This window comes from Macrobrachium nipponense, chromosome 36 (genome assembly GCF_015104395.2).
Source record: "Macrobrachium nipponense isolate FS-2020 chromosome 36, ASM1510439v2, whole genome shotgun sequence".
NCBI classification, from domain to species: domain Eukaryota; kingdom Metazoa; phylum Arthropoda; class Malacostraca; order Decapoda; family Palaemonidae; genus Macrobrachium; species Macrobrachium nipponense.
The window spans coordinates 43,263,871-43,291,214 of NC_087220.1; the positions used below are offsets into that span (position 1 = coordinate 43,263,871).

Consider the following 27,344-nt stretch of genomic DNA (forward strand, 5'->3'; position numbering starts at 1 on the left):
GACTGAAATCTCGAGCTGTTGTTTAAGCTTGGGGTATTTATACCGCCTCCTGGTACTCTCTATACTTGGTCCACTAGGACTTTTATAGTTAAATTATTAACACGAGATTTAAGGGAAAATAACTCAAAACTGCATAAATAGATAAGGCATTTCAATTCACAGAACTGAGAGAGAACCGTCTCAGTAGGTGATCAAAACATTTAAACACAAAGTCGTTTAGAACACTGATACTTCTGGCTGAAGTACAGTTATCTTGCAGTCCTGCAGTTTACTAAAATTAGTCTCAATATCTTTAGAGGGAAATGAAAAGCAGGGGGCACAGAAAGGCAATGTCTTACACAATATATATATACACATATGTTACTGGAGAGTATGATACAGAAATGAGTGAGTTCATGTTTCACTACTACAAAATCAAATGACTTATGGATGTTATTTGCACCCTACGACTTTTCCTAGCTACTCTGTATATCTGGAGATTTTGTATTTAGTCCATAACCTCACCAGCTTCCTTTGCTGCAATATATTCTACTAAGTAATTACAAAGATAGCAAAAACCTTTATCTAGTTTTAACCATTATCAAAATATGAAAGTTTAATGCTAGTTTTTGCAGTTTTTGTAATAATATCTAACAGATTATGCTCACGCAGTACATGAGAATGGGTCATGAGGTAATGCTTTACCAGTATTTCAAGAAAAAGTATGGACACAGGCGAAGGTGAGGCTCCGTGTTTTCTGTGTTTGGTAACATTGCGTCAGTAATTTGGAAACACTCCATCTAACTTGCTTGATTCACTTGTATCTGTCAGAACAAGCTTTTGCTTTTTTCATGTTTGCCAAAAGATCACAAAAAATGAGGTTTACAATACTGGAATATATTACTTTTTTGACAAGATGCAAACAATCTTTATTTTCCTCCGAATGCAGTTATTACCGATAAACTTATTTTAACCAGGGTTGTGCTGATGGAGCTGGAGGTGTGTTTTCCCAAACAAACTGAGAAACAAGTAGACATTTTTTTAAGATGCCTCACGTAGGCTCAAAGAAACCACATCAGTTCTACTATGTGTAACCATGCAACTGAAGACTTTATGCTTTTATCAACTGATGTACAAAAAGGTGGTGTGTCTAGAACTTCTTCCTCGAATTGTTTGAGAAGACAACACACTCCCGCCCCGTGACAATATGGTAGATTCATATGATAAAGCCACAATTAACACAGCAACAACCAGGCTACACAAAAACACAACAGTAACAACACAGTTTCATGGAAACATTTCCTTGTACCTGAAGGACAATTCCAATCAGTTCCAATAAAGGTAAGAGAAGTAACAAACAGCGATTGGGAAGTTGGCCATATAGTCTGGAACCAAGAGGAGATGACACTCAATTTATTTCATCACGACTTAATAGTATCACTGCACAGTTTAACAAAAACACATTCTTATAACTGGAATTCTGAAGGGGTTTTGCAATGTTTTTCAAAAATTGTTATTCTGATCCTGATGATGCCAGTTTAAATTTCATATCACTCAACATTACTAATGGTGTGAAAGGTTGTTTCCAAGGATTTTTAGTACCTCAGACACCCTATTCTTCATGTTCATAAACTAAAAAATTACTTATAGTCTTCTTTAAAAATATTTTTAAAACATGACTGTCATTAACATTCACGAACTGTAAATCCTGCATTTTCAACATACAAACACTTGTTTTACAGAAGCCTTAACTGCCATCAAGTATCAAGCAGTGGTGACAAATCAATCAGAATGACAAAGGCAATACCTACCTATTGCAAAAAGCAACCCACCAGAGGAATATGTTCCTCCCGGAACACAATACGTATAGTGTATTATTCAGCTTCTAGTGTCATCATTTTAGTGGTGGAAAGATCTATCTAGAAGGCACAGAATTAGTACAAGATATTTCTCCACAAAAAATGAAGGTCTTTCTTGGAGCTAAAAGGTAAGTTTCTTTCTGAGGGGCCAGTACCAAATTTTAGGGAGAAGGTAGACAGTTCAAGGACTGTTGTATTAGAAAATAGTGTGTCCATGTTGACCACAGTTTCCAGCCACATCAGAGCTGCGGAATATCACTGATATCACTGAAGATGATTTTTCTCTCATTAAGGTGTCCGGTTCTTACAGGTTTAACTTAGGCCAACTCGTCGTCAATTGCTGATACTTATAACGGCTAGACTGTTAAGTCTTAGCACCAATTGCATCATGGGACTGCCATTTCATTCAACTATGAACCCAGAGACAGCGTCCTCAACTGTTACCTTAGTACCAGTCAGCAGTCAACACCCATCCTTATTCATTGGATCAAGGGCTTTCAACCTATAACCTATTTTGTGACCACCATAAAAGACCATATCACTGACCATTTATCTATTCCATCGTCCTTTCTGGTAACTTAAAAGATAGGATGATGAGTGGAGTTGACATCAATGTTGGTACTTTCTCGTTGGTTATTATTCTCTCTCTATCACATCGATCACCAAGCGTTTGTCTTTACTTCTAACCACTTTTTCTCGCACAGACTTCAAAAGGTCTGGAAAACGTCAATACTACCTGCTTTAACCAAAACCTGAAATTACGATAAGGATCAAACCCACTTCTTCCCTTAAGGACCGCCTTCAGCAGCTTCCTCTATGAAATTTAATTACTTTAAAAAGTGCATCAAAAGAAAGAATAGCTGAGTCACAAAAAAACACCTTTGACATGAAAAGTGAAAGTTTTCGATGAAAGTTTATCTAATCAAAATTCTGAAATTTTTTTTATAAATATGTAAGTTCTTTTTCCTCCTCTTTACACGTAGGTAAGTCGACTACAGTTGTAGGACTAAGATACTACATATAATAGTACCATTGCTAATTAAAGGCCACAGAAATAAAACTGCTAATGTACACAGTGCATTCTGCGTGAGAATTGTCCTAATGGATCTCTTACTCTCAGGGTGATACATATGAAACGCGGCACTTTTGAAAGATGCACATAGAATAAATTACGAATATAGTGCAATCGTTGACAATATTCCATACATTTCTTTATTAAGGACAATTTAACGTATCAGTAGTAATTGTGTAAAACATAAATTTAACGAACACAAATTTGAGGTATTACCTGTTGAAGTGCGCTGTGTTTCTTTTGGTCCTAAGGTAGTAGAATATGCATGGATATACATCAGTCACATTGAGCTTATAGTATCATTTGTGTCAAGTGAGTTTCTATAATCCTGGGAATTCAAAGCTGCAATCCAGAATTCCTTCCACCTCTTTAAGTGACCCTAATCCTAGTCTAGTTTACCTTGATCTGGGGTTGTGACACATCCTTTGTTCCTAAAATGACATTGTGTAAAATATCAGTTTCCATAATCCCTGCAATTCAAAGCTAGGGCCTGGACAAGAATTTCTTCAACACATCCAGTGACCTTGACATTGTCTAAATAACCTGGGACAAGGGTCATGATAAACCCACCTATCCGAAGCCACCTTAATAGTAGTATAAAACATGACTATGAAATATCTGCAATACTGTATTAGATTATAGCATGGCCTGGGCGAGAACTTTCTACCATTGCCTATGACCTTGACATAGGTTTGGATCATGAAGAGTTTAGAATGTCAGCAAAGCGGTAAGGCTAAGCTATTCATCATTAATAATAATAACAATAACTGGACCACGACACCTCCTGTAGTCCTATGCAATCGTTGTGTCACATGAGCCTTTAATGTTTATTTTCCCTTAAAAAGTTATGGCCCGAACAAAATGTGTGACTGACGGGCGGACGGAAAGACAGACAGACAGACAGACAAACACACAGATGGACAGACAGACAAGGCAATTCTTATATACACCCAAAAATTTGTTTGTTAGGGGCGTAAGAAGAAAGAATGTACAACTTACATGTATGGATGACAAAAAGCAACACTGACACTAAAGAAAGAGCTAGATAAATAAAGATGAAAAGACTGACATAATATTTTAAAAAAGACAAAAAGAGAAACTCTGCTAAGATAGCCTGTGTCAAAGGTTATGTGTTGTGGGGGAGAGAGCTCCTCACGTCAGCTGCACTCTAACAACTGGTAAGAGAGCCAAAGGGACCACCTTCATAATCCTGAATGATTTGTCACCAAGAACTTATGAAAATTAAGGGCTTAGTAAATCAAGGGTTTGTATCTGCACATCAGCATAATAAGTGTTGTAAATTCTGTGAGATGAAAAATGAATCCACACGGCAGTACACATTTCACTGAGTTATATATGTATTTCTAAAGATATCTTCATACAACATAAAAACAAAAATATCAAAATGCACCAGGAACTTAGGAAAAGTTTTCACTTCAGCAAAAACACAACTTAGAATCTTGGTATTAACAAGATTTAACATTTGCACTTAACCTAAACAGATGAAGGGCTAGAAAAACATGATTCCTAAAGAACTGTACTAATTCATTTTAACAACTTGATTTACCATGAAATTAAGAGAACCATCCGTTAAGATTTCTTAGGCCTACTGAATACCAGTTCATAGCACTAGGTGTATTTAAGGAAATCTTTGAAACTGGCGGGTTTCAATAATTCTGTTGTTTCAAGAATTAAAATTTCAAAAATAATTTTAAGGTAGCACTCAACAAGCAGGATGCGATGCCAAAAATGAAATTTGAAAAAATGAGGTCAAAGTAATATTTTCGGATATTTTCAAACACCTGTAGACCAAACTGATTTATTTGTTTACTTTCTAGAAAGGATGGAAATTTAAGACTATATGGCCCTTTAAGATATCGTATCAAGCACGCACAGAGAAATGGAATGATACAACTAGACACCACCCTACTTACGAACTTTCAACTCAAGAGCATTCAGATATGAACAAATGGGATTGCAAATAAAAATTGTTTTTAGAGCACACCCCTTTGCCATCCACAAGTTCAAATTTAATGTATCACTCATATTTAATATAGTAATTTATAAAATACAGTACGGTATGTACAGTGCTCTGTGTTTAGGGTAAACAAACGTACGGTACAGTATTGATTTAATATCAGACTGCACTTAAACAGGCGTGAAGAAGAGAACAGTAACCAACTTACGACAAATTCGACATACGAACATATCTTGTTCGTAAGTAGGTTGGAGTCTGTATAGGAAATACAAAACATTTATCACCAGTGACATGAGATGTACCTGGGTCAAGTCATCCCTCTGCTTCAAACACTAGTTGGTTTTGCAGTACAGTATATTCAAATTGGTTACTTGTATGCAGACAATGTATGAAATTTTACATGAACTAAAAGTGTGATGTGCAGTATTGACGCTCCATAAGCTGTTAGGTATAAAAGATGATGTAAAACGATTAATAAGGAATACTCAATATAAGGAAATGGGAATGAATGAGAGTACTTTTCATTAAAATGCTCATCGTAACAACTACTACAATATCACAAAATATCCCTAGGTATTTCCAGGTATGTTTACTGAAATTTACAACAGAACTTTAATTTGGATTCCAGAGTTTATGAGTCACAATGAAACCTACGAGCCACTAGAAGAAATATAATAATGATTATAATAACAGTATTATCCTTTTCACATAAGTGAGCCTATCTCCATGGACCAATACTATACAGCACATATCTAGCAGCAGATAGACATGTACGTACATATGTATGCATGCACATCCATATGCAGTATACAATGTAGTACACAAGTCTACAGTATGTGTCTCATATACATAAAACCTTTATGCAGAGACAAGTATATTGCAAGAATATGAATACCACTCTTGCTATCATAACAAAAGTCTATAGTTTCTTATGATATTAAAAATCTTACATACCACTGGTGATTAAATTTAAATTAGTCACTGCATCCTTAAAACAGAAAATGGACTTTCTAAATAAAACCTTATCTTATAGGAAAGTTAAGAATGTGACAATTGTTGGCCTCATGGGCTAAAAAATAAATACACAGGACTATTGATTTGGTTTCTCTCATTCCCTAAAGATGACTCTATTAATAAATGTAAGATCTAGCCAACTTGATATCAGCCCAAGGTCAAGATAAATGACTATCCACCGTTTTGGTTGGCTCAGTTTCACATCACCAAGATTGAATCAGAATTAAGGTCTGCCATCAAAACTGAATTAACCATGACTGATTTTGGTTGCCATAGTTTTCTTTTGCCTCAGAGTTACTAAAACTGAACACTATATAGTTATTGTTTACTTATGTTGCCGAAGATATACTGGAGTTAAGGTCACATAAGATATAATGGAGGTGGCTATACAGCTAATTCGGAAGGTTCTAGTTCACTGGCGTATTGTATCGACTTCCTTCGAATAGCAAGCACATCTTGAGCAAGGGATGTGATCAAGCACATAGTAGAAGCATATTATGTGGACAGGCTAAGAAGCAGCACCTAGTTCCCTTCATGCCAAAATGCGAATAAGCAGCACCTCGAAACTGTGTAGTTTTTTGTTTCTAAATTATGATTCTATAGTCTAACTCACAGTAAAAAAGTGAAAACTTGAAGTCAGTATCACATAATGCTCGGCCAATTCTCTACCTGTGATTTTGATGGAGGTATGATGGGGGATGATAGTACCATTGCTTTTTTACTCAAGCTAGCAACCAAATTCATAATTAGCAAAATTACAAAATTATACTGTATATCTATCATTACCAAAATAGGAAGAATCCCTTCAGCTCACTTGAAATTGAAATCATGTAATGATTCTTAATATGACCCAAAAAAAAGACTATTAAAATGATGCTATGGGAAAGAATGAGTGTATTCTAAGAGCACAAAATTACAATTATCTTGAAGATAGCACTTCCTGCCATCATTACAAAATCTATAAGAATATTAATGGTAAAAAAATCAATTCTTCTGAAATACTGAAATTTCAGATCAGCATGTCATAGCATTCCACTTTAAATGGTATGTAGATTATGAAAGATGTGGTTCCTCTTTGATAGCCATCCATTAGTCAAGGGAGAAGGAGTACAATACTGATATGAAATAAACAAAAATATATATTGCTACTATACACTAAACAACAGGGTCTCTAATCCTTTTCAAAGTATCACTGCTCAGAAACCCTCAAGAAGTTCTTATCCGCCCCAAAATCTAACCACTTGTTGTCAAACTACTGTTAAACTGGCTGGTAAAATTTCATTACCATCCACACAACTTTTTATGTAAAAGTGACGAGCAAGAACACAAACAAATAAAACCAAAATGATATCCTTCCCAGAACCAAAAGTTGCCCTGTAATTCACCAGAAATACTCAGAATAATCCTAGCTAACATGACCACCAAAGGAAGCTGGAAAACTATCTTAAATAAACGCTGCCATCTTCTGAATAGTGTAAGGGGCATTGGCACTTAAAAGCGAGGAAACAGAAGGTAGTCAAAAGTGAGATGCTGAAATCTTTTTTTTTTTTTTAAATGAAACAACTGAGTGTTAGAATTTGAATTTATTGACTGCCAATGGATAAGAAGGATAGTGGGATAAGAAAATAAAGATTAAATGACAGTCTGAAGGATAAGAATGGCTATAAGCCCATCATTAACAAGATAATAAAATGGGATTAAGGACTTGAAGCTACAATGAAAATACTGCAACTAAACTCCATGACAGGACTTGGGTTTAACTTGAACGTCAATAAAATGAGCCCTACAGGCCAAATGTCCTTCTGATGCCTAACCATTATTATTGTGTACCTCAGCTGATCAAGACTACTGTGTCACATATCTAGACTTTCTCTGGGGCATTAAGATGTTGAACAGGTAGGTGGGAAGGGACCCAGACCACAGGCAAAAAGCGAATAATTAGTCATGAAAACAATGTAATTAGGAGACGTAGGAAAACTACAAAGACCTTTAAGGCCTATCCACAAAAATGTTGGCGGTGTAATGAAGTAGCCTTTTGAATATCAAAAGGAAACTAGGCACACAGATCTAGAATGGCATTTGGTGCTAATCACAATAACAAAGAAAGAGCTACTCACATACATTCGAGGTTGGATTCATACTTTATCTACTAAAGCACTATCAATACTCATTAGATACTGGAGAAACTATAGGAAAAACTATCCATATCTAGAAGAGGGAGGCGACTGGTTCAAGTTCAAAGCAACCCCGAAGAAAGGAGGTAGAGTATTACATAATTCTTTACGATTATTGATCTCTTAAAGAGTTTCTAACAGTCTAACAGAATCTCTTAGGTCTTCCCCTCACTGGACGACATCTCTGAAATTGGTTAATGAGCTAGTCAAATAACATTCCTCTTTTGCTAAGTTTAAATTGCTAATACTGTACAGAATGTCTTCAAACAAAATTAGTCTTCTCAAACCAGCGAAACTCTATATAGTATATTCATCTAATATTTATCCTCCTTTCTTATAAAAAAGAGAGAAGCTGAATCTCTTGACAGAAAAACTTGAAAATAAATACCAGCTTCGTTTTAGAGAAAAGATTATCCACACATAACATATTATGCTCTTGAGTGTTCATATGAGAGCGTGAAAAACGTTCAAATAATGAAATATCTCCTACAACTATTAGTATTAATTTCCAATCACTTACTTTGCAGCTGGTTTTATGAATGAATTCTGGCTGAAAAATAAAGAACTTAAAATCAGTGCATTTTCTGAGACTTCCATTTGCTTCGTCCACTAAAGAATGTTTATCCTTTGTGATATTGTATCATTTACAAAAATCACAAAAGTCAAAGACTGCTGCTTACTTATCTGTTTCTAGACTGTCTTTGACTACCTTCATCATCCACCACTATATCTTGTAGCACAAAACTATTCTTTCATCACTAATGTAAAATATACTCTACAACATGAATGTGACTGCAGACATCGATGCTTGTTCTGTAACACTGATTTCCTTTCAGAGCAATCATCATACCCAGCATCTTAATCATTATGATCCCCTTTGTGGGATTAGACGTCTTTAGAGTTCTCTAAGCTCCCTGAATTTCCACCTCCAGGTCTTTCTTTAGGATTTCGACTAGTAATCTCACATCTACTTTTCTGAAAGACTGCTCTACACCCTTTCAGACCACAGAGCAATTACTATATCTGAATTCTTGACAAATTAAACATCTAATTCCAGCAACCATAAAGCTTATCCCATGAAAGCTAGGTATTTGTGAAACTCACCTATAAGGCAAAGAGAGCACTGAAGCATATTACACAAAACGGTACAATATAAAATGTGATGAACTACGTCACAGCTACCTCAAAGGTTCTCTATCCTTTTTAAGTTAATGGAGGGATGACTACCTTTCTCATACAGCACTACAACCAATAATCATTCTCATACGAGAGTAGAGTTTCCTGTGTACTGTGCATACTACGCTTCAAATGTAAAACTGAAAATCTGACAAACGGAAGATAAAATATTTCATGGTCTCTGTAAAGAAATACAATTGTAATTGCCAATGGAAGACAAGATGACGGAAAATATCCATAAACTATCTCCATGTGAATAAGGCAAGTGGGAAGGGTAAGTTGTTTTGCATCTACATTTTTCTGCAAAAGCCACAAAATGTTGATGGCATAGATGTGACCAAGATTTCCTCAGCAGAGCAGGTTTTATTCACTATGGAACAACTGGTGGCTATTTTCTTAAATATGCAGAAAGTGGAATGCTATCTTTTGTTAGTACAATAAATAAAAACTTAGAATACCACAATGATTCCCAAAAAGGCCTTGGAAGTCTTTATGAGGAAGGAACTTTGGTGCTTGAATCAACAACATTGGAAGTCTTGAGCATCCTAAGAAAAATAAAATCAGAAGACATTTTCCTGCTATCTTACAAAATGTTACTGGGTAGTATGAATCGGTATAAAAAATGATAAAAACTTGGACAAGAAACTCCTGTACACACTTGAGAATATTGTAAGACATGATGACATAGTAGAAAAGGGTGTCTTCATAATATACAAATATATAATATACAGAATAACTCACAAAATATACCAGCATATAGCAGGGAATCAAAAAATATGCTAGAATGGTCAAGGATCAGTTAATTGTGTATAGGGGGCTTAAATCTACTACATAAAAACAACATCGATATCACTTTCTCGGGAAAGGAAACCTTCTTTTGTAGTCCAAAACCAATATCCAGTACGTACAAACAGCCCATAAACTAGCAGCTGAAATGTTTAGAATTGTAGCTTGCAAGTTCTGAATACAGGAATTAGGTAAAAAAAATATATCCTCAGAAATTTTCTAGTGAAGATGATCGTTTGACCTAAATGATCTGGCCTAAATGTTATGGACCTATTCAAGATATTTCATAAAGCATACCAAAATAGAACCCTAAAACTGTGTTTCCCAAAATGTCCCACTATTACCTAATAAATAAAACATAAAACTGTTCTTTTATCTTGTAATAAAATTACATTCATTTACCTTGAGAAACCAATGTCTACGAATAAATAAAATCCTGTTGTATTTTGGAAATATATTAAAAACTTTGAAATTCACTAGAGTTTCAAGACCAACTGGTCTCCTCATCCGGTGATTAAAGAATGATGAATTAAAAAAGGAAAGATCCAAACGTTAACAGACAAAAAATGAAAAACATATATAGCCGAGGTGGCTATTTATTTTTTCTTTTTTTTTCTCTCTAAGCATTTGTATCTTTCCTTTTTTTATTTTATCATTCTCTATTTACTGAATGAGGAGACCAGTTGGTTTTGAAACCATAATGAATTTTAACAATTTTAATATATTTCCAAAATACCATGGGATTTTATTTACTCTTGCAGCATGACAAGTGGCGTATTACATATATTTTTTAATGTCTATGGAAAATGTCTTATTGCATCTTACTGTGAGAGCAGAGATAGTTCTTTGAGAGGACACAACTAACCAACTCTTTTAGAAACACTCTTCCTTCTACGAAAAGGGTATACCATAATAATAAAGCAATTTGCTTACAAAATCTTTAGCAAGAAAAGAAATCAGGTATACATACTGTATTTGACTTTGAAAACTTCAGGTTTATAATTACACATCTTGCAAATTCCAAAAAGTAAAAAAAAAAAATTTATATAAACTCTGTAGAAAGAAAAGTCTATCTTTAAGAATACAAGAAAGTAAATAAAACTGACTTTATGAACATCAATTTCAAGATCATGCACCCTCTACATTTCCAAAATATCAAACTAAATCATAAAAAGCACAAAAAGTATAAGTATATATGGTACAAAAAACAGTTAGAAACAAAGCATGCAATAAGGTACAGTCTCCTATAATTTGGTGATGCTGTTCACTTTCACAGTGACACAACAAATAACAGTTCTGTACTCTGAGGGGCCACATCAAATGAACAATTCCTTCAACTTCAATATAATGTCAACAGTTGTTAGGGAGTTATACAAATAAACTGACTAAAAATAAAGTAATCCACAACTGATGAAAATTATATAAATTAGAATCATAGGAAGACAGAGAAAAAAGAATGAGACTTATTTTGGGGTTATGAACATAGTAGTACATCTTAAAAATATGCTGCAGACAAGAAAGTATATATTATGAAGACAGGAAATGATGGTGAAAAGCAGGAATATCAAGTAAGACACAATTCACCAAGTCCTCAACTAGTCTACATGTTCTGGTAATGATGCCACAACTATACTTTAAAATTTAAGGTTATTTGTGGATCTGCCTCAGACACTACTATGTAAGGCAATAATAATCATTGACTTGTTAAAGACACAAGGACAAATGTTGTTTTTGGCACCAATGCCATTAAACCACCGTAGGTTCAAGGAAATGCTGTACTATTCAGTTGTAGCTTGAAAAAAATAATAGTTAACAATGCCATACATTAATGAATTTATTGAAGATCATAACAAAAATACATAATTCATATATAAAGTCATAAATAATCTTTAGAAGCTACAGGACAAAATCCACAAAAATAAAAATAGCAAAAGCAAAAACCACGTTTACTCAAGGATGAATGATCAAGCATTTGGAAAAAAAAATCTTCCACTTATTGTAAATGGAAATATAAAGCAAGCGATGAAATAAAACAGTTTCTCTTTTAACATTCAAAACTGTATATCAAGTTGGATATTCATTTAATCTTTTATTCCAAGTGGATGTATAAACATAAAACATTTTGATAAAATATATCAATTCATTACCATGTGTGTTTTGTGTTCTGACATACAACATACTTGTGACACACATTTAAATGAAAATACAACCCAAGTGTCTATCCTCAAGTTTTATTCCCATGTCCCCTAGATGTTAAGTCCTGACAGGGAATACTTAGCTCCCGTTATTGTACAAATGTGTTAGCTGTCTCAACAAGAATAAGGCAAATGACCTACTGTATTTTTCATTAAAACACTTTTCTTTATAAGTTCTCTGGTATTTTAGCAATAATTTACCTTAGAAATAGTGCTAAAGGAACGTATTTCACTGGGCGACACGGCTTCCTCGCCCAGAAATAGATTTTTCCTACGAAAATATCCCTTTACTTTTCGGCCTCAGTCTTCTCTCAAGCAATCTATTAAGATTTCTTTTTGATCTGGATGTCATGGCGATTTGTAAAAATGATCATATATGTGTTATACAAATACTGTCATAAAGAATTTGGAACTAGAAAAAAATATTTTTAATAATGTCACTTATACGTTTTTGTTGATCAGCCACACTGTACCAATTACAACTAAAGTTGTCTAACTTGTCTGTATACTTAAAAACATAACTTTGTCCTCTTGGAGAACCTATTTTCAAATATCTTTTTTTAACACTCTATATCAAGAATTCTACTGATCTGGTCACAATTCCTTTTTATTTCTATACTCATCTCCCTACATTATGACCTCCATATTTTTTAAGTCTCCCCTCACGACAAAAGTTTTGCTAAGACGATGACTATGTGATTTCAACTCCTACGTTAACACAAGGATTCTGTCTGAGATTTCCAATAATCAATATATATGCTTGATGTAGAAGAACAAAATGATGTGTGAGCAGAAGTCATATTTTCAGGAATTCACCAGAAAAGATCACATATTATGGAAACCAAACCTTTAAAAATGACTAGATTATATCTGAACATTTTGCAAAGATGAAGAAATATACAATTAACTTTTAGCAAAATGTGAGGAAGAAATACAGAAATGCATCCTATTATCCCATAAGGAAAAATGATGGTTCCTCCTATGAGCAAACGAAACCAAATGTAACTGCATCCTCCCAACATGAATGCACCCATTCAAACAGAATCCCTTAAAATGTTTCCGAATACATTTTCTCTGACAGTGCTGTGTTTCAAAGTTTAGATATCTGACACTTGGGTGTACTTGTCCATGTATGTCACGTGGATGTAAAATGAGATCACATTATTGCATCACCTGGATATAGTGCTAGAATACCTAACAAAATAAAGGTGAATATAAGGGTGTAATGTACAGTATGCTTTATGATCAGTTACTTCTTACAAGGCAATTGCAATTAATTCATATAACCTGTATCTTACTAATATACATGGGAGTATGTTTCATTTAGGACAGCAATTGATTATAGGTCATTAGAAAAACTAATCAAGCTTTCTTATCTGCATTACCCTAAATAAACTGAGCAAGGCCAGTATACATAATAATGTATCACTTTAAATTGTCTTCCATTTTATCCTAAGTTAGGTGAAAACTTTGCGTATAAAATGAAGTTTTTTAAGTATCCATTTCTTACCTACTTAGCCAAAGCTATGACTGTACTCCTGTTTCAGCGATTTTCAAACATCTGCCACTACATTCCCCGTACAAAGTCACACTAGACGTCTCTTTCTGAAATTAGCTTTCCCCTTCTATGATCCTAATATCACCAGAGAAGACACAACATCACACTGAACACAGAACACTAGTAAAACACAGATTACACTCTGCCCAGTCAAGTATCAGTAGCAAATGTTGAGAGCAATACTAAAGGATGGTTGTTTCTTGTTTTCAACATACCGAAAGTCGACTCTTTCTTCAATTGCCATTTAAGACTGTCAACCCAAAACCACCCCATACCATCCATAAATTCCAAGTCAGTTTATAATAACAGTGGTCTCTGTGCATTAATCATTATAGTGCTGTGATAGCAATATTTAGCCATATACCAGAAGATGAAACACTAGAAGATGCTTCTTGTTTGAACAAGTTTGGAAATAATTCCATATCACTATATACTTTGAAAATAACCTATACATTTCTCAACACAGTCAGTCACAGAGTGTAATAACTGTACTCAAGGTCCTGATATTCTGTTGCAGGATATCATTAGGTCATCACAAGAGAATAAAGCCCAGTATATAATCATTTAAAGCTTCACTGAAGTCTCTTCATAGGTCTACATATTACCACATAATTCGGATCCACTTGATTGCAGGTAAACATACAGTGGGGCCCCTTGTAGCAGCTTGCAGAGGGATTTCACAGGTCTTCAGTTGGTCTAAATGAATGCGAGAGAGCGCTCCCTGAGGTTTCTTTTGCACTGACTCCAAAAGCCACCTCAGAGAAACTTCACAGGTCCCGGGCACCGCAGTGGACATTACAAGGTGTTATTCGATGAGCAAAGCAACGGTTTTTAAAACCTTACGTATTCGGGAGACCCAAGAATCTGCCGAGAGATGAGGTTATCAGGAAAAGGTAAAAAAGATAGAGATAAAGGGAAGAAAACTCTGAATATGAATGAATTTTGTTAATCTAGTTCTTACTTAGGAAAAGACTTTATTTTACCAGCCCCAGTAAAGAAGATTTAATATATCATATAAAGAGCTTAAATTATTATGGTAAAAGGCTATAAAATGCGTCATTTAACATATTCTTCACTCTAAAAGATAATACTAATTTGCCAAAGATCACACAAAGCAAACAATAATGAAACAAATAATTTTAAGTTAATGAGGTTAATAAACACATAGAGATAAGAGTAAACATGATTAATAATAAAGGATAGAACTCCAATAAAAATTTTAAAAAACTGCTCCATATTAATATATACTAAAGGTTACATCTGGCAGTGGATCAGAAGAGAATATTCGACACTCAATAACTGAGACAAACTACTTAAATACACAAGAAATGTATTAGTACTGTAAAATATTAACAAATGACAGTTGCAACAATTACAAATACCATATTCATAAGCAGCTTAGTTTTCCTTTTAACAGTGAACAAGAATTTGCAATCTAGGTGTTATGACAGACTTCATAGGTCTACAAAAGAAAGAATAACATGGAGTAGTAACGTGAAACATTCATCATTCTTATATAAACAACTAATCGGAAAAGTAAATGATGGTAAGAAGGGCTTAAAATATATTGCTTGAGGTAGACTTCATTTTGCTTGGTTACAAATGTTTTACAATTAAGATGTACAAATATTATTATTGTACCATTACGTTTAAACCATACTTCAATGAAAGAAGCTATGCTATGTTTCTCTCATGAGTCTATACAGTAGTTTGGCAGAGCCAAATTTAATTCTCATATCTCCAATTGGGATACTATGAACAATGTGACTTGCATGGCTCACTGAAGAGGATAGTAATAGTTTTTTTGTAGTGGGGCCCCGAGGATGCCATGAAGAATCTTTAGTGCCATTTTTAGATGTAGTAATAGAAGTATTAATAGCTACTACTGTGGCTAGAGTAAGTGATTAGCCAATGTGCTTCTGTCCCCAGGCTATTCTTTCTCCGGCTCAATGAGCATTTGCTGACCAGGTAATGACTTCCATTGTTAAAATATTGCATCATAGCTTACTGCCAGCAAATTTGGAGTCATCAATGCAATTTGAAATATCAGCCTTTAAGCTGTAATAATTGTTTCAATCGGTACAGTATTCAAGAGTATGTGCATAGCTGTTATATACATAAGGCAGAACTTCCTGCACATTTCAGTGAAGTGGTCTAATTTTTTTCCTCAACCAGGACATCACAGTTTGGAATCAACAAAACATTTGCTTTCCTTATCAGAAAATCAATCAAGTATTTGTTGTGGCAACGTAATGAGAGGCTTGTCGCTAAAATTTAATAAAACCACTCTCAAAATAACTCGCTGCCATACAGGGTCTACTAATTGAATTACACGCACCCTTTTCACATAAGTGAGGCAGTTATAAATTAATTTAATGTTTCTATAAAAAATATATATAAGAAAATTAGCCTTTCTTCTGCAAGCATTACAGAAAGGCCCTAAAATCAACCTATGAAAACCTCTATGCTTTATAAGAAAACATGCCAAATGCCAAGTAAGAACACAATGATTCAATAGCACATTATTAACAAGATCTTACTATCTCTGTGACCCACGGATTTGTTGGTCTGAGGCAGCCATACGTTTACCAGTTATGCATATATGTATATAAGTTCAGTCTCTAGGGCGTTGTGTGACAGCAATTTGACCGCTCAATTGCCTCTGCTATTCATGAGTGAACTTTAAACAGAGAGAGAGAGAGAGAGAGAGAGAGAGAGAGAGAGAGAGAGAGAGAGAGAGAGAGAGAGAGAGAGAGAGAGAGAGAGAGAGAGAGAGAGCTTTGAGCTTTCACAGCCAGGGCCAGCCATTCATAATTGGACACAGTCGACAGATTTTGCTGAATTTAATATCATATCTACTATACTAAGATTGTTCATTATGCAATAAAGCTTTAAACGTTAATTTTGCAGAGCAAAATAACAGAAATTGTTCGACATGAATCTGAAAAATAAATTGCAAACCTTTAGTATGGATTATTTTCAAACACTACTATCTGAAAAAATAGAAAGAATTCAATTTACACAGTTCAAACTTACTGTCTGAATACTTACAAACATACTAGTAACCAATAGTGCTGTACCTAAATAATGTAACTACTAAAATTAATTACATACATATCCAGCAATATGGATTATACAATAAAAGCAATCTTCTTTTGCACATATTTTAATAATTACGTATCTACAACCACAAGAGGTACTAGTGTTTTTTTCCCGAATATAGAAATACTACTATACATCTTCAAAGACTTTCAACAGACATACACAGCATCAAAAGGTGATGCTCAGACACTCAAAATGACCAACTTACTTGTGAGTAAAGTATCAACAACCAACTGAGCATCAAGGCAAAACGAAGAAGACAATACAAATGCAAGGCATACATGCATCCTCTGCAGTACCTGTTTACAGCAACAGAACTAATTTTACCTAAAGCAAGGATGGCAATGAGTTGACATGCAAAACTATATGCATGCAGCATGCAAATCCCAGGACTCAGAGACACAAACATGACAAGACTACAGGCTGCCCTAAGTGAGGGCAGGCTGACGTTGCTCAGAACCTCTCTACTCTGTTGCAGGCTTGAAGGATGGTGCTCCTGAGGCTGGAAGGAGAAAGGCAGGCAGGCAGGCAGGCAGGATGGGGCTGAACAGAGATCACGGATCCTGGACATCCTACTGATACTTATAATATTTCACCGTCACCATTATCGCCATCACCTGCTACATGCACCAGCCAGACACTACCGAAGGGCTACCATGGACTACCATCTTCTACCAGACATCTGCTTTACTGCTTCTTGCTCTACTGAGTCTAGCAGCAGCTGTTGAGCAGGCAGGCAGGCAGGCAGACACAGCAGGTATGAAGCAGGCAGGCAGACAGGCAGGCAGGGAAGGTTTCAGACGTATGTCTCCAGCAGAGATGGATCGTCGAGCGCTTCCACAGAAAGGCGTGTGCAAGAGGCATTTGATGTTACCACACACCTCACCACGTTCTCCCGGTGGGTGCGCTTGCTGCTGCTACCTGTGCTGCGACCTGCCAAACTGCCTGTGTGTAAAACTGGTGGTGGTGAAGATGCTGTCCCTGATGCTAAAGGCGGCTCTAAACCCTGTGGCGAAGGGGGAGCCAGAAGGTGTTGCTGGCTTCCTTGAGCATGCTGGCGAATACTTCCCCAGGCCCCCGGAGAGGTCGCTTTAAGGGCGGGGTCAGATGCATGCGACCCACGGGACCTGACGGGTGATGACCCTGAGGAAATAAATGTTGGGCATGACCTGTGTCTGATCTGTGAGAGTTTGTAACTGTTAAAATTAGTGCTGGACATGCTAGAAGCTTTCTTTAAAGCATCCTTATTATTAATGAACAAAACAGCGCAAGAGATATGTAGTGTCCAAACAGCATAAACTATGTACTAAACCCAAATGTGATTATAAGTATCCTTATATAAAGTCAAATAAAATTATTTTGGTGCCAAAGAGAGATGCTTGAATGCAAACTTAAATGGTAAGATTTATCATAACTTATCTGAAATTCCTATAGTACTGGAATAGTGAGGCTTAAATTATAACCCAGTCTTCCAATGCAGTATTATACGTAACTTATTGTCACCCAAATATTTTTTATACACAAACAAGCATACTTCTTGACACAAATTTTCATGAATGTAAGTAATTAATTCATACCCTTTAGCTCTGCAAGAGAAAGTAGCCAGAAGCCTTCTAAACTGAATTATCTCATTCTTTTAATAATTGCACAAATGTTAAAATGGAGATGGTTGTGCGTCATGCGAAATATATAGGAAAATAGAGTCTGAACACTATTTGAACAGTGAGTGGTGGTAAGTGGATTAAAAAATTAATAGCTTCAAGATTCCATCTCCTGACTGACAAGAGTGAAACAGTCATCAAAACCATGCTGAAAATTTCTCAGAAGTGCTCCTTACGTAATTCCGAGGGAGCCGTGATACCAGTTGAATAAATGATACTATTAAAATCACTCAGAGAACAGAACATACAGAGATAAAAGATACTGAAAATGATTTGATTCTGAACCTTCACTTATAAAAATTATCACAAAATGCATGACTTAAATATCATGACAATATTTTCTCATACAATATTTAAACATTTACAATCCTGTGCTTTGGTGGGGTATGTAATACTATACAACTGCAGTAAAAAATTAATAAAATGATTCACTCATTCTTAACAAACAGTAAGAACAAGGACTATTCTATACAGTCATTCTCTAACCATAGGAACAAAATGGTCCAAGGGAATTTGAGTAAAAATGGATTTTGATAAAGAATATAGAGTCAACTTCTGAGACGAGGAAAGCACTAACGTTCAAGTAGATCTGGTTAGTAGAAGAGTACTTGAAAATCCTACTACTAATCTGAAAAGAAAAGTCCAGATGATCCATGTGCCAGACCCAGCTTGACTTGTGGGGGTGTGGGGGGGGTTTGATATGAAAGTGTCCCTAAATCACAGTGAAAGGACTGTCTCCCAGTCACTGGGTAACCAGTGATATGGACTGCCAAAAAGACGGAAATTATTTGGACTGCCAAAAAGACTAATTTATTTTTTACATGGCTTTTATTAATTCTATGCACTGAATCTAGGAGACTGATACCTGAAAACAATACATAAACTTAGAGCTTGCCACACAGGTATGAGGTGTACAAAGGAACCATAAGATACCTTAATTAAAGTGCTCAGCATGGGATACTGTTAATGAATAAAAAAAAAAGTCATTGGCTAAAACAAAGCATATTGCAAAACAGCTTTCACAGGATAGAGGACAGAATGCAAAGGCTTGCTCTATCCTCATATCAGATGCAGATGAAAGGCAGAGCATCTAAACACTGCAATGGTTAACAACAAAAGATATGCGCGCTATACTGTAACCATAGAGGATATAATATTTTGCGCAAGGAAATTTGGTAAAATAACAAGACAAAATTTATATCCCTATGGTCCAAATTCTAACAGCAAAATACTGCATAATGAGTGGAAAAAAAGACTTTGTGTTGTGTAAGAAGGACAAAAAAACAAGGCAAGATTTACCTAAGAGTTTGTAGAAGAAAAACTGGAGCCTGACAGTCAAACAACTATCACACACTGGCTCTAAGAGGGCTGAATCACCCACTAGGCAGAGTGCTGATTTGTACACTGGGTCACTGGACACTTCTTTTCAAATCTAGGTATGGTTTTTACATAGTCTCCTTCAAAATACTATACAAGATGAGAATGTTTGATCATTCCCTTATCTAGAAGCCTGTTGATCTAAGAAACAACCAGAATTAGATGGAAAAATCTATATACCGCCAATTACTACCTTACTATCATGCTAGGCTTTCCCTACAGACATTTTATGCTTTGAATGAATGATAACCACATCTACCCTTAGATAGGTGAACAGTTTAAAAAGGTTTCCGAAAAGCTTGTCCTCTCATACTTCAATGTAAAATCCCTTACATGCTGAATAAATAAGAACATAGAGAAGATAAATACAATAACTCAAAATTGAAACGGTCAAAGCTCTGAAACGAGCTAAGGGGGCTAACTTTAAAATTGTTTGGGATTTAAATAACAGAAAAGTCGAGCTAAATTTCGAAGATTACTTATCCTTTTCCATGTGATATCCTCAAGATAGAATGTAAGGAAAATATTCTACCAAGAAATAACAAGAATGAATATAAAAATTATTATCTTAACACAGCAGGCTCTCATTCTATAAATATCCAAAACTCCTCTGCATGTACTAATATTATTTTGTTTTGAGATATCGGACAAAAAAGATCGAGTTTAAGAACTCCTGAGTAGAAAATATTGACAATTAGCATTCAAAATACAGGACTTGGTCTCGAGTAAATATTGTTGTTAAAACCTCTAAGAAAACAGAATTATAAAAAGCAATATTAACATTAAATCCACTAACCCCAAAACCTGGCTTCTCCATGTCAAGTCTAAGGACACGCTACCTCTTCTACAGCAGACACAAACAATGATCCTAAAATATGTAAGTGATCTTCATGCAAAGAGCATCAAGAGACCCATTAGAGTTCCCAACTTTTAAGATCCCAATAATTCACAGTTCTTACACACTGGACTGAATATGAAATCTCATTCTAAAACTGAAAAGAAATAGTGAAAATTCTGATCTACATAAACAATTGGAGAGAGAGTGCAAATGACAAGGGTAATCAAAATCACAAAAGAGATTGAGGTTATAAAATACAAATATGAAATCAAATGAGCATAACTCACTAACTTAGCCCAACAGCTAAAAAATGAAAAGATAGCCTACCTCAAATAACTCCTCTTTACTCATCAACAGGTCTGAAATTTACCAGTGTGTGTACATATGACTCAACTGACAATAATTTTTTTTATTGCAGTGAAAGCATGGACCCAAATTCAACACCTGTATGAGACTACCAATACAAAGACAGAAGAACCACATGTGAAAATTCTAACGAGTTTTGATGTTACACAGGTATAGTCCATATTTTTTGTGCAGTATTACAAGTTTCTAACACTTAAAGGCATTTTAATTTCTAATTTCATGTACAGTTCCTTCTTTTTATGAACGTACCATTTAATGGAGTGCTTATTGGACTGATAAATATAATTATATCATCACAAAACATAAAAACATAAAAAAGGACCAATCAGTTAACTTACTAAACTCGGTAGACTAGCATGAAGGGTTTGTTCATAAACGAAGGTAAAAATTCTGAGGAAAATATTGAAGAAGTTAGACAGTCGAGTGGAAGGAGAAAGAGGAACTATAATGAGAAGTAAAACACCATGAGCCAGGGGAACAACTGGATGCCAACAAGAACTATTATCATTATTATTATTATTATTATTATTATTATTATTATTATTATTATTATTATTATTATTATTATTATTATTATTTGAAATAAAAAAAAACATTCAGTTAGAACAAACCTAAACTGCTGACTTGGAAAGCAAGCTTCCACGGAACTGACTGCCGAAATGTGACAAAAGAGAAAACAAAAAGTACGTAAACTGAAAATATTAACTAACAACTAAATGATTACATAGATGATCAGAAATGCAAGCCAGAAAAACTAAGGAGAACTAGCATGAGATTTAATTGTCTAAAGACATAGTCTTTATAGTATGAGCACTCTTCCTCAGGGTAATCTATCAATAAGGTATTTATAAGGAATAATGAATTTGAGGTATTTATTAAGCAATCACGAATGACGGTCTACAATGAATCTCCTCTAAGTATAACATTTTCTTATTGTATATGAAAACCCTAATGAAAAAATCAAATGGCTGAATTTAAACTTCAAATTCTCGCTAATTAGGGGCTCTATACTGTTTTACACAGTAAGATATTTATTATCTGATATCTGGATGAGATTGTTTATAGATATTAATTATCCAAATGTGGCATTTTCGAGTTCCTTCCTTAAAAATGAAATAAGCAATCTAAGAAAAGAATGCGATAGAAATTGTAAAAGGTAAAATCTACAGCTACTATACAATGACTCAGCTGCCAAAGCATTAAACTAGAATTTAAAAGTACATGAGTATTAAGTACACATCTCTCCATGTTGGAATGTTTGAGGTAAGCACTTGCAATATTGCCCTACAATGACCACTTAAAACACAAATGTTAGATCCTAAAGCATGGGAACGAACAACAAAAATATAACAAATACTATAATCTACAAGTGTCAAATACAGACATCTCCAGTCCTAAAAAAAAAAAAAAAGTTTCTCTCATTCTGAGAAAAACCAGAATTAAATTCTATACTAATATCCCCAATAAGTCCAATACGCAGCATTTGTTTCATTGTGTTTAAAATACTGTCTAGATCTACGTGATACAGAAGCATTCTAATTAACACTAAACAAAGGTTAAGGGACACATACAGTATTCTCTGATCTGACTGACAATATATATTTCTTTTATGTTGTGACAATGAGGAAAGCATTGGGGTATTCCTGTATGAAGCTCATTAGTTAAAAGCGATGCTTCTTTTCTCAGCTTTTCTGACTTGCAAATCATGATCTGAGTGTGACGACTAAACCTTTATCTACCTATTGACTAAATGATGGGAATACATTTATCAGGCTTGCAACAAATATTCCCTAGCCATATTCTAAGCAATTCTAAAGTAACATTTACCACCAATCCCAGATGTTATCTTACAATGAGCACAGCAACCAGATTAATTCATAAACAATTCACTTTCTAAAATCTATATAACAAAAATCAAAATAGGATATAACACACGCTGAATGCTGAAATTATAGTATATCAATGATAAGTCTACACATAATGCTTTCATGGAAAAAGCATTGCAGTGGAAGAGCATTATATGGTGGACGACAAAAGAGTTTCAACATTTCGGTTCTATTTTCACTGATATATTGATTTTTACATAAAAACCTAAATTACTGACCTAATTCACCCACAGAACTCTTCATTGATTCTATATATATTCTGTATACTGGACTAAATTCTGTAAAAAGAAGAAATATATTGTACTACTTTACTCCATAGTAAGTGTGAAGTTCTTCATCATCTCTGCTCTGAGTTCAAGTGGCTTAATGGTGGCATTCTGATTATGCAACCTGAAAGTTTTGGGTTAGGATTCAACCTGCTGAATTCAAAACAATTTTGGAGTTAAACAAATTGATTTGTTCATCTAAGATTGGGTTTCATAGTTATTACCAAGAACAATTATATATTCATAAAGCCAAGTTACTTGGATAGTAATGTATGTAAGTACTGAGTGATTAATCAGAAATATTTTCTGTTGAATATATCTTAGTAACCATTAAAATGTAATGGCAAACCTTTTAGAATCCTCAGTTTGCATTTTAATATCTTCTAAATATCATTTAAGAAAAGTTTTGTAATTATACTAAATATTTCTTTGGTTTTCATCTTAGATCTGCAGCAAGAAAGTTATTGTAGTCTTTTGCAAGACAGAGGATGATTACAACTCACTAAAAATGACCTTGATGTCCCTCCTTCCCTCCCATTTGAATGTCACACGGCAGTCAACAAATTAGTACTTTGGTTACATTATTTGTATGAGATGAAAACATATATGAATTTACTGTATGTACAATAACAATCCCCATAAATGATACGAGCTCTGTGAGGAACTGGTACACGTATGATACGACTACATGACTATGAGAACTATACATTATTCGGGATCTACATTTCTAGAGTGATTTCACACAGCACGTCAAGAATATGCCACAAAGGCATGAGTCAAAAGAACCCAGTCATGTAAGTCGAAAGCACTAACCTACACGAATTAACACAGATACAAGAGACTATCCACAGCTTACTAAAAACACAGCCAAACCAAGGACACCAATGCGCAGTCAAAATTAAACTACCAGTGCATATTTCATCGAAAGGGAATTCATTCTTACAGTAGAAGTGAAAGTAGATGTTATTTCCATAGGTAATTGCCTTGGTTTTCTTTGTTTATTGGTATTCAATATAATGTGTCAATGAAAACTGAGGCCCAAAGAGAATTCTGGAATGAGTAAATTGCCTGGAGAGAATAGGTTAAATTCACGCTATAAAACCCATTAAAAAAGCAAGAATAGGCGAAAGAAAGCAAGGAAATGGCATTATAATAGACCATTAAAATATCCTGAAACTTACTAATGTAATCTGAGAATACTCAAAGAAGATTTGGCACAAAAGAATGACTGAATTCAGGTGTTTGCCTATAAGGTATAAAACCCTGGGCATATTTATAATTCAAGAACTTAATTTAAAAAAAAAAAAAAAAAAAAAAACACTACAACAAATTTGGCCACCACCAGGAAATGAATGAATGAGGCAGTCATTCTTATCTGTCCCCTGTAAGCACTCTGAATTTCTTAACTGTGACAGCGGAAGGGAGGGAAATTGGGGAGGGACTTACTGGGGGCGTGATGTCAGAGGTGGCAGGGGGGCGCGTCCAGCACAGGATCCGTCACGTCTGTAACACGTCCTCATTTAGTGACTGGTACATTATTAGGGATAAAAAAAAAGGAAAAAAGAAAACACCCAAAATATTCTGTAAGGGTATGGCAATGGCCACAGTGCTCTGGCAGTCCCAATCATTTATCTTTAAGTTCGGGGCAATCCACTTGTCATGAAATATGCCAATAATATTGCAAATGAACCCAAAGTCAAGATTCCTTTGTTCTGTACATGCAATACTGCAGTCTGACGGTCTTATCAGTTGAAAGGAAATTTTAATCAAGCACTTAAATTCTTACTACACTTAAAAAAGGAATCTCAGCTTCTACAAATCAAGGAAAAAACGTTTTATTCCCAGTCTGAAAATGCATGCTGCACTAACATGCTATCTATAGGAAATTTCAAGTTAACTACTGGACTACAATACTGTAGTGTGCTATGTCATGATTTCTTGAAATCCTGCCAGCTAACTGAGGGGCAAAACATAGCCATCCCACCACAACTTCTATAAGGATGTGCAATGTTGTTGTTTTTTTAATCGACTGTGCTTAAAACAGTGACAAGTCTGTTACTATGAGGGTGCTCTCGGGTTGACAATTACGTAATTCATTGACCCAACAGCATGACCACATTGGAAGACCATGACTAACTTTAGACTGTTGGAACAAAGCTTTACATAATTCTCCACCTGCCCTACACGTTGAAAATCTCTTGGTTTACATTGACATATATAACATAACCACACGGCATCAATGTAACATTACCACAGGGCTCATGATGAAACTGGTGACCTAAATATGTATACATTAATCATGAGTTCTGACACTTTGCTTCATGATGAAATCTACCAAAATGACTCAACCTACACGACACACATGCAGACTCCAGTCCTGACTTACATCAACCACAAAGACTAAAGTGACAATCCTGATACACAGTGAAAATAGATATTATCATCTATATGTTATTCTGAGAGAGAGAGAGAGAGAGAGAGAGAGAGAGAGAGAGAGAGAGAGAGAGAGAGAGAGAGAGAGAGAGATGGCACACAACAATGTTTTTACTATTGTCTATAAGGGAGGTAACGATAAAATCTGGAAATGAAAAGTCTTAAAAATATACCATAAAATAAAACAATACCTTGAGATTTACAAAGGATTACAAATGCCTCTTCCTTCTTACTCACATATAAGCAACATATACAATACAGAGCACTCCTTCTTCAAAATTCAATTCAAAACTGAATTTGTTGAAAAATATCAAAATATGGTATAAAATACAAACAAAAACTCTTGACAAATATGATGATATTCAACCACATATACTAATAGGAAAAAATGTAGTTACACTGAAAAAATGGGAACTAATTGGCAAAAACCTTACCTTGTATAAAAACTTGACTGCGTAAATGAATCTTATGCAAGCTGGGATGGGAACTGAGGATCTATTAAAAAAAAGTTAACTACGTAATTAATCATTTGGGAGATCAAAGAGCCCAGCTTTTAAAAAACAAACACAATAAAATTCAATTTATTGCATATGCACGTTAGAATTTTCATGATCAGTGAGAAATAAGATGACAATTCTCACAGTTTTCAGGGGGAAATCTCACTGATATTTTTATACAAGCATCTTTGGCAATATTTTTTGAAGCAGGTTAAGATGTGAGTAGGACCACTCATGGTAGCTCTGTCCTCTTTCAGCCTCTACGAGAACGGGCTCCAAATATTTCTCACGTATTCCACACGAAAGGAGATCCCATAAGGCCCTTCTGGAACTGACCCTCAACACAGAGTACCCTTATAATATCCATTGCGTTTCCATTAAAATCAGCCAGACATTACAAGTACAGTACTATTACTGAGTTTGAAACACGAAGATAAAATATTATCATCCTACTCACAAGTAACAGTTTTAAGTTAGACTTTGTCTTTACGGTGTGAAGGGCTGAAATATGTTGTTTTTCCATAGCTACAATATATTTTACAGAAGAAAATTGTTCACGTTCCCTGGCGATGTGTTAATATCACCTAAAACGCTTATTGTGATCTTGATAAGTAGGTTGCATTGATTAAGGTATGAGCTGGAACAGGGTTTTTAATTTACTTCGTAGTGACTACTAACAAGAGGAGCTATAGCTTTGTGTTCGAAGTCTCATAAAGCAACAGAGAAACCATGATTTTATCTAGTCATGACTTGAAGGAACTTAAAAGGAAGCAGCAGGGTGACCTCCCAGAAGGAACTACAGTTAATTCAAGTCCTAGACTACATGGAAGATGGCAGAATGGGAATTCTTTAGTCCTAATGTGAAAGTCTGGCTTTGTAATCTACAGTGAGATGCAACTTCAAACATTCTACTTCTCAGCCTATTCGTGCATGAAGGTCAACTAAGTTATAAACTTATAGAGGGGCTCTTCGAAAGAAGTTTGTTACTGTTTTTCTTCTTCAATTAAAACACGATGAAAGATGAGTCCTAAAGTCCTAAAGTAGAAGCTTTGAGCCTGATATTCAGTCTGTATACAGACTTATTATCAAGCTCAAAACTTCTACTTTGGGACTTCTCGCCTTTCTTC

General features: G+C 34.9%; 1 protein-coding gene across 11 annotated transcripts in view; it reads right to left on the bottom strand.

Annotated features, from left to right (window-relative positions):
- Window positions 1-316: 316 nt before the first annotated feature.
- The window catches only part of LOC135203583 (blood vessel epicardial substance-like), a 262,933-nt gene continuing 235,905 nt past the window's right edge, over window positions 317-27,344 (bottom strand). For 3 of the 11 annotated variants that reach the window (XR_010311962.1, XR_010311964.1, XR_010311963.1), the window contains 2 exons: window positions 17,354-18,036; window positions 317-14,655 (listed from right to left, as the gene is read on the bottom strand). Coding sequence is in view for 5 of the 11 variants with exons in the window: in XM_064233347.1 (XP_064089417.1) it covers window positions 14,631-14,655; window positions 17,775-18,036 (287 nt within the window). In the remaining 6 variants the exon portion in view is untranslated. Of the gene's footprint in view, window positions 14,656-17,353; window positions 18,037-24,733; window positions 24,791-26,154; window positions 26,234-27,344 lie in introns of those variants that run through there. The other 8 variants (XR_010311965.1, XR_010311966.1, XR_010311961.1 and 5 more) reach the window with 8 other exon arrangements.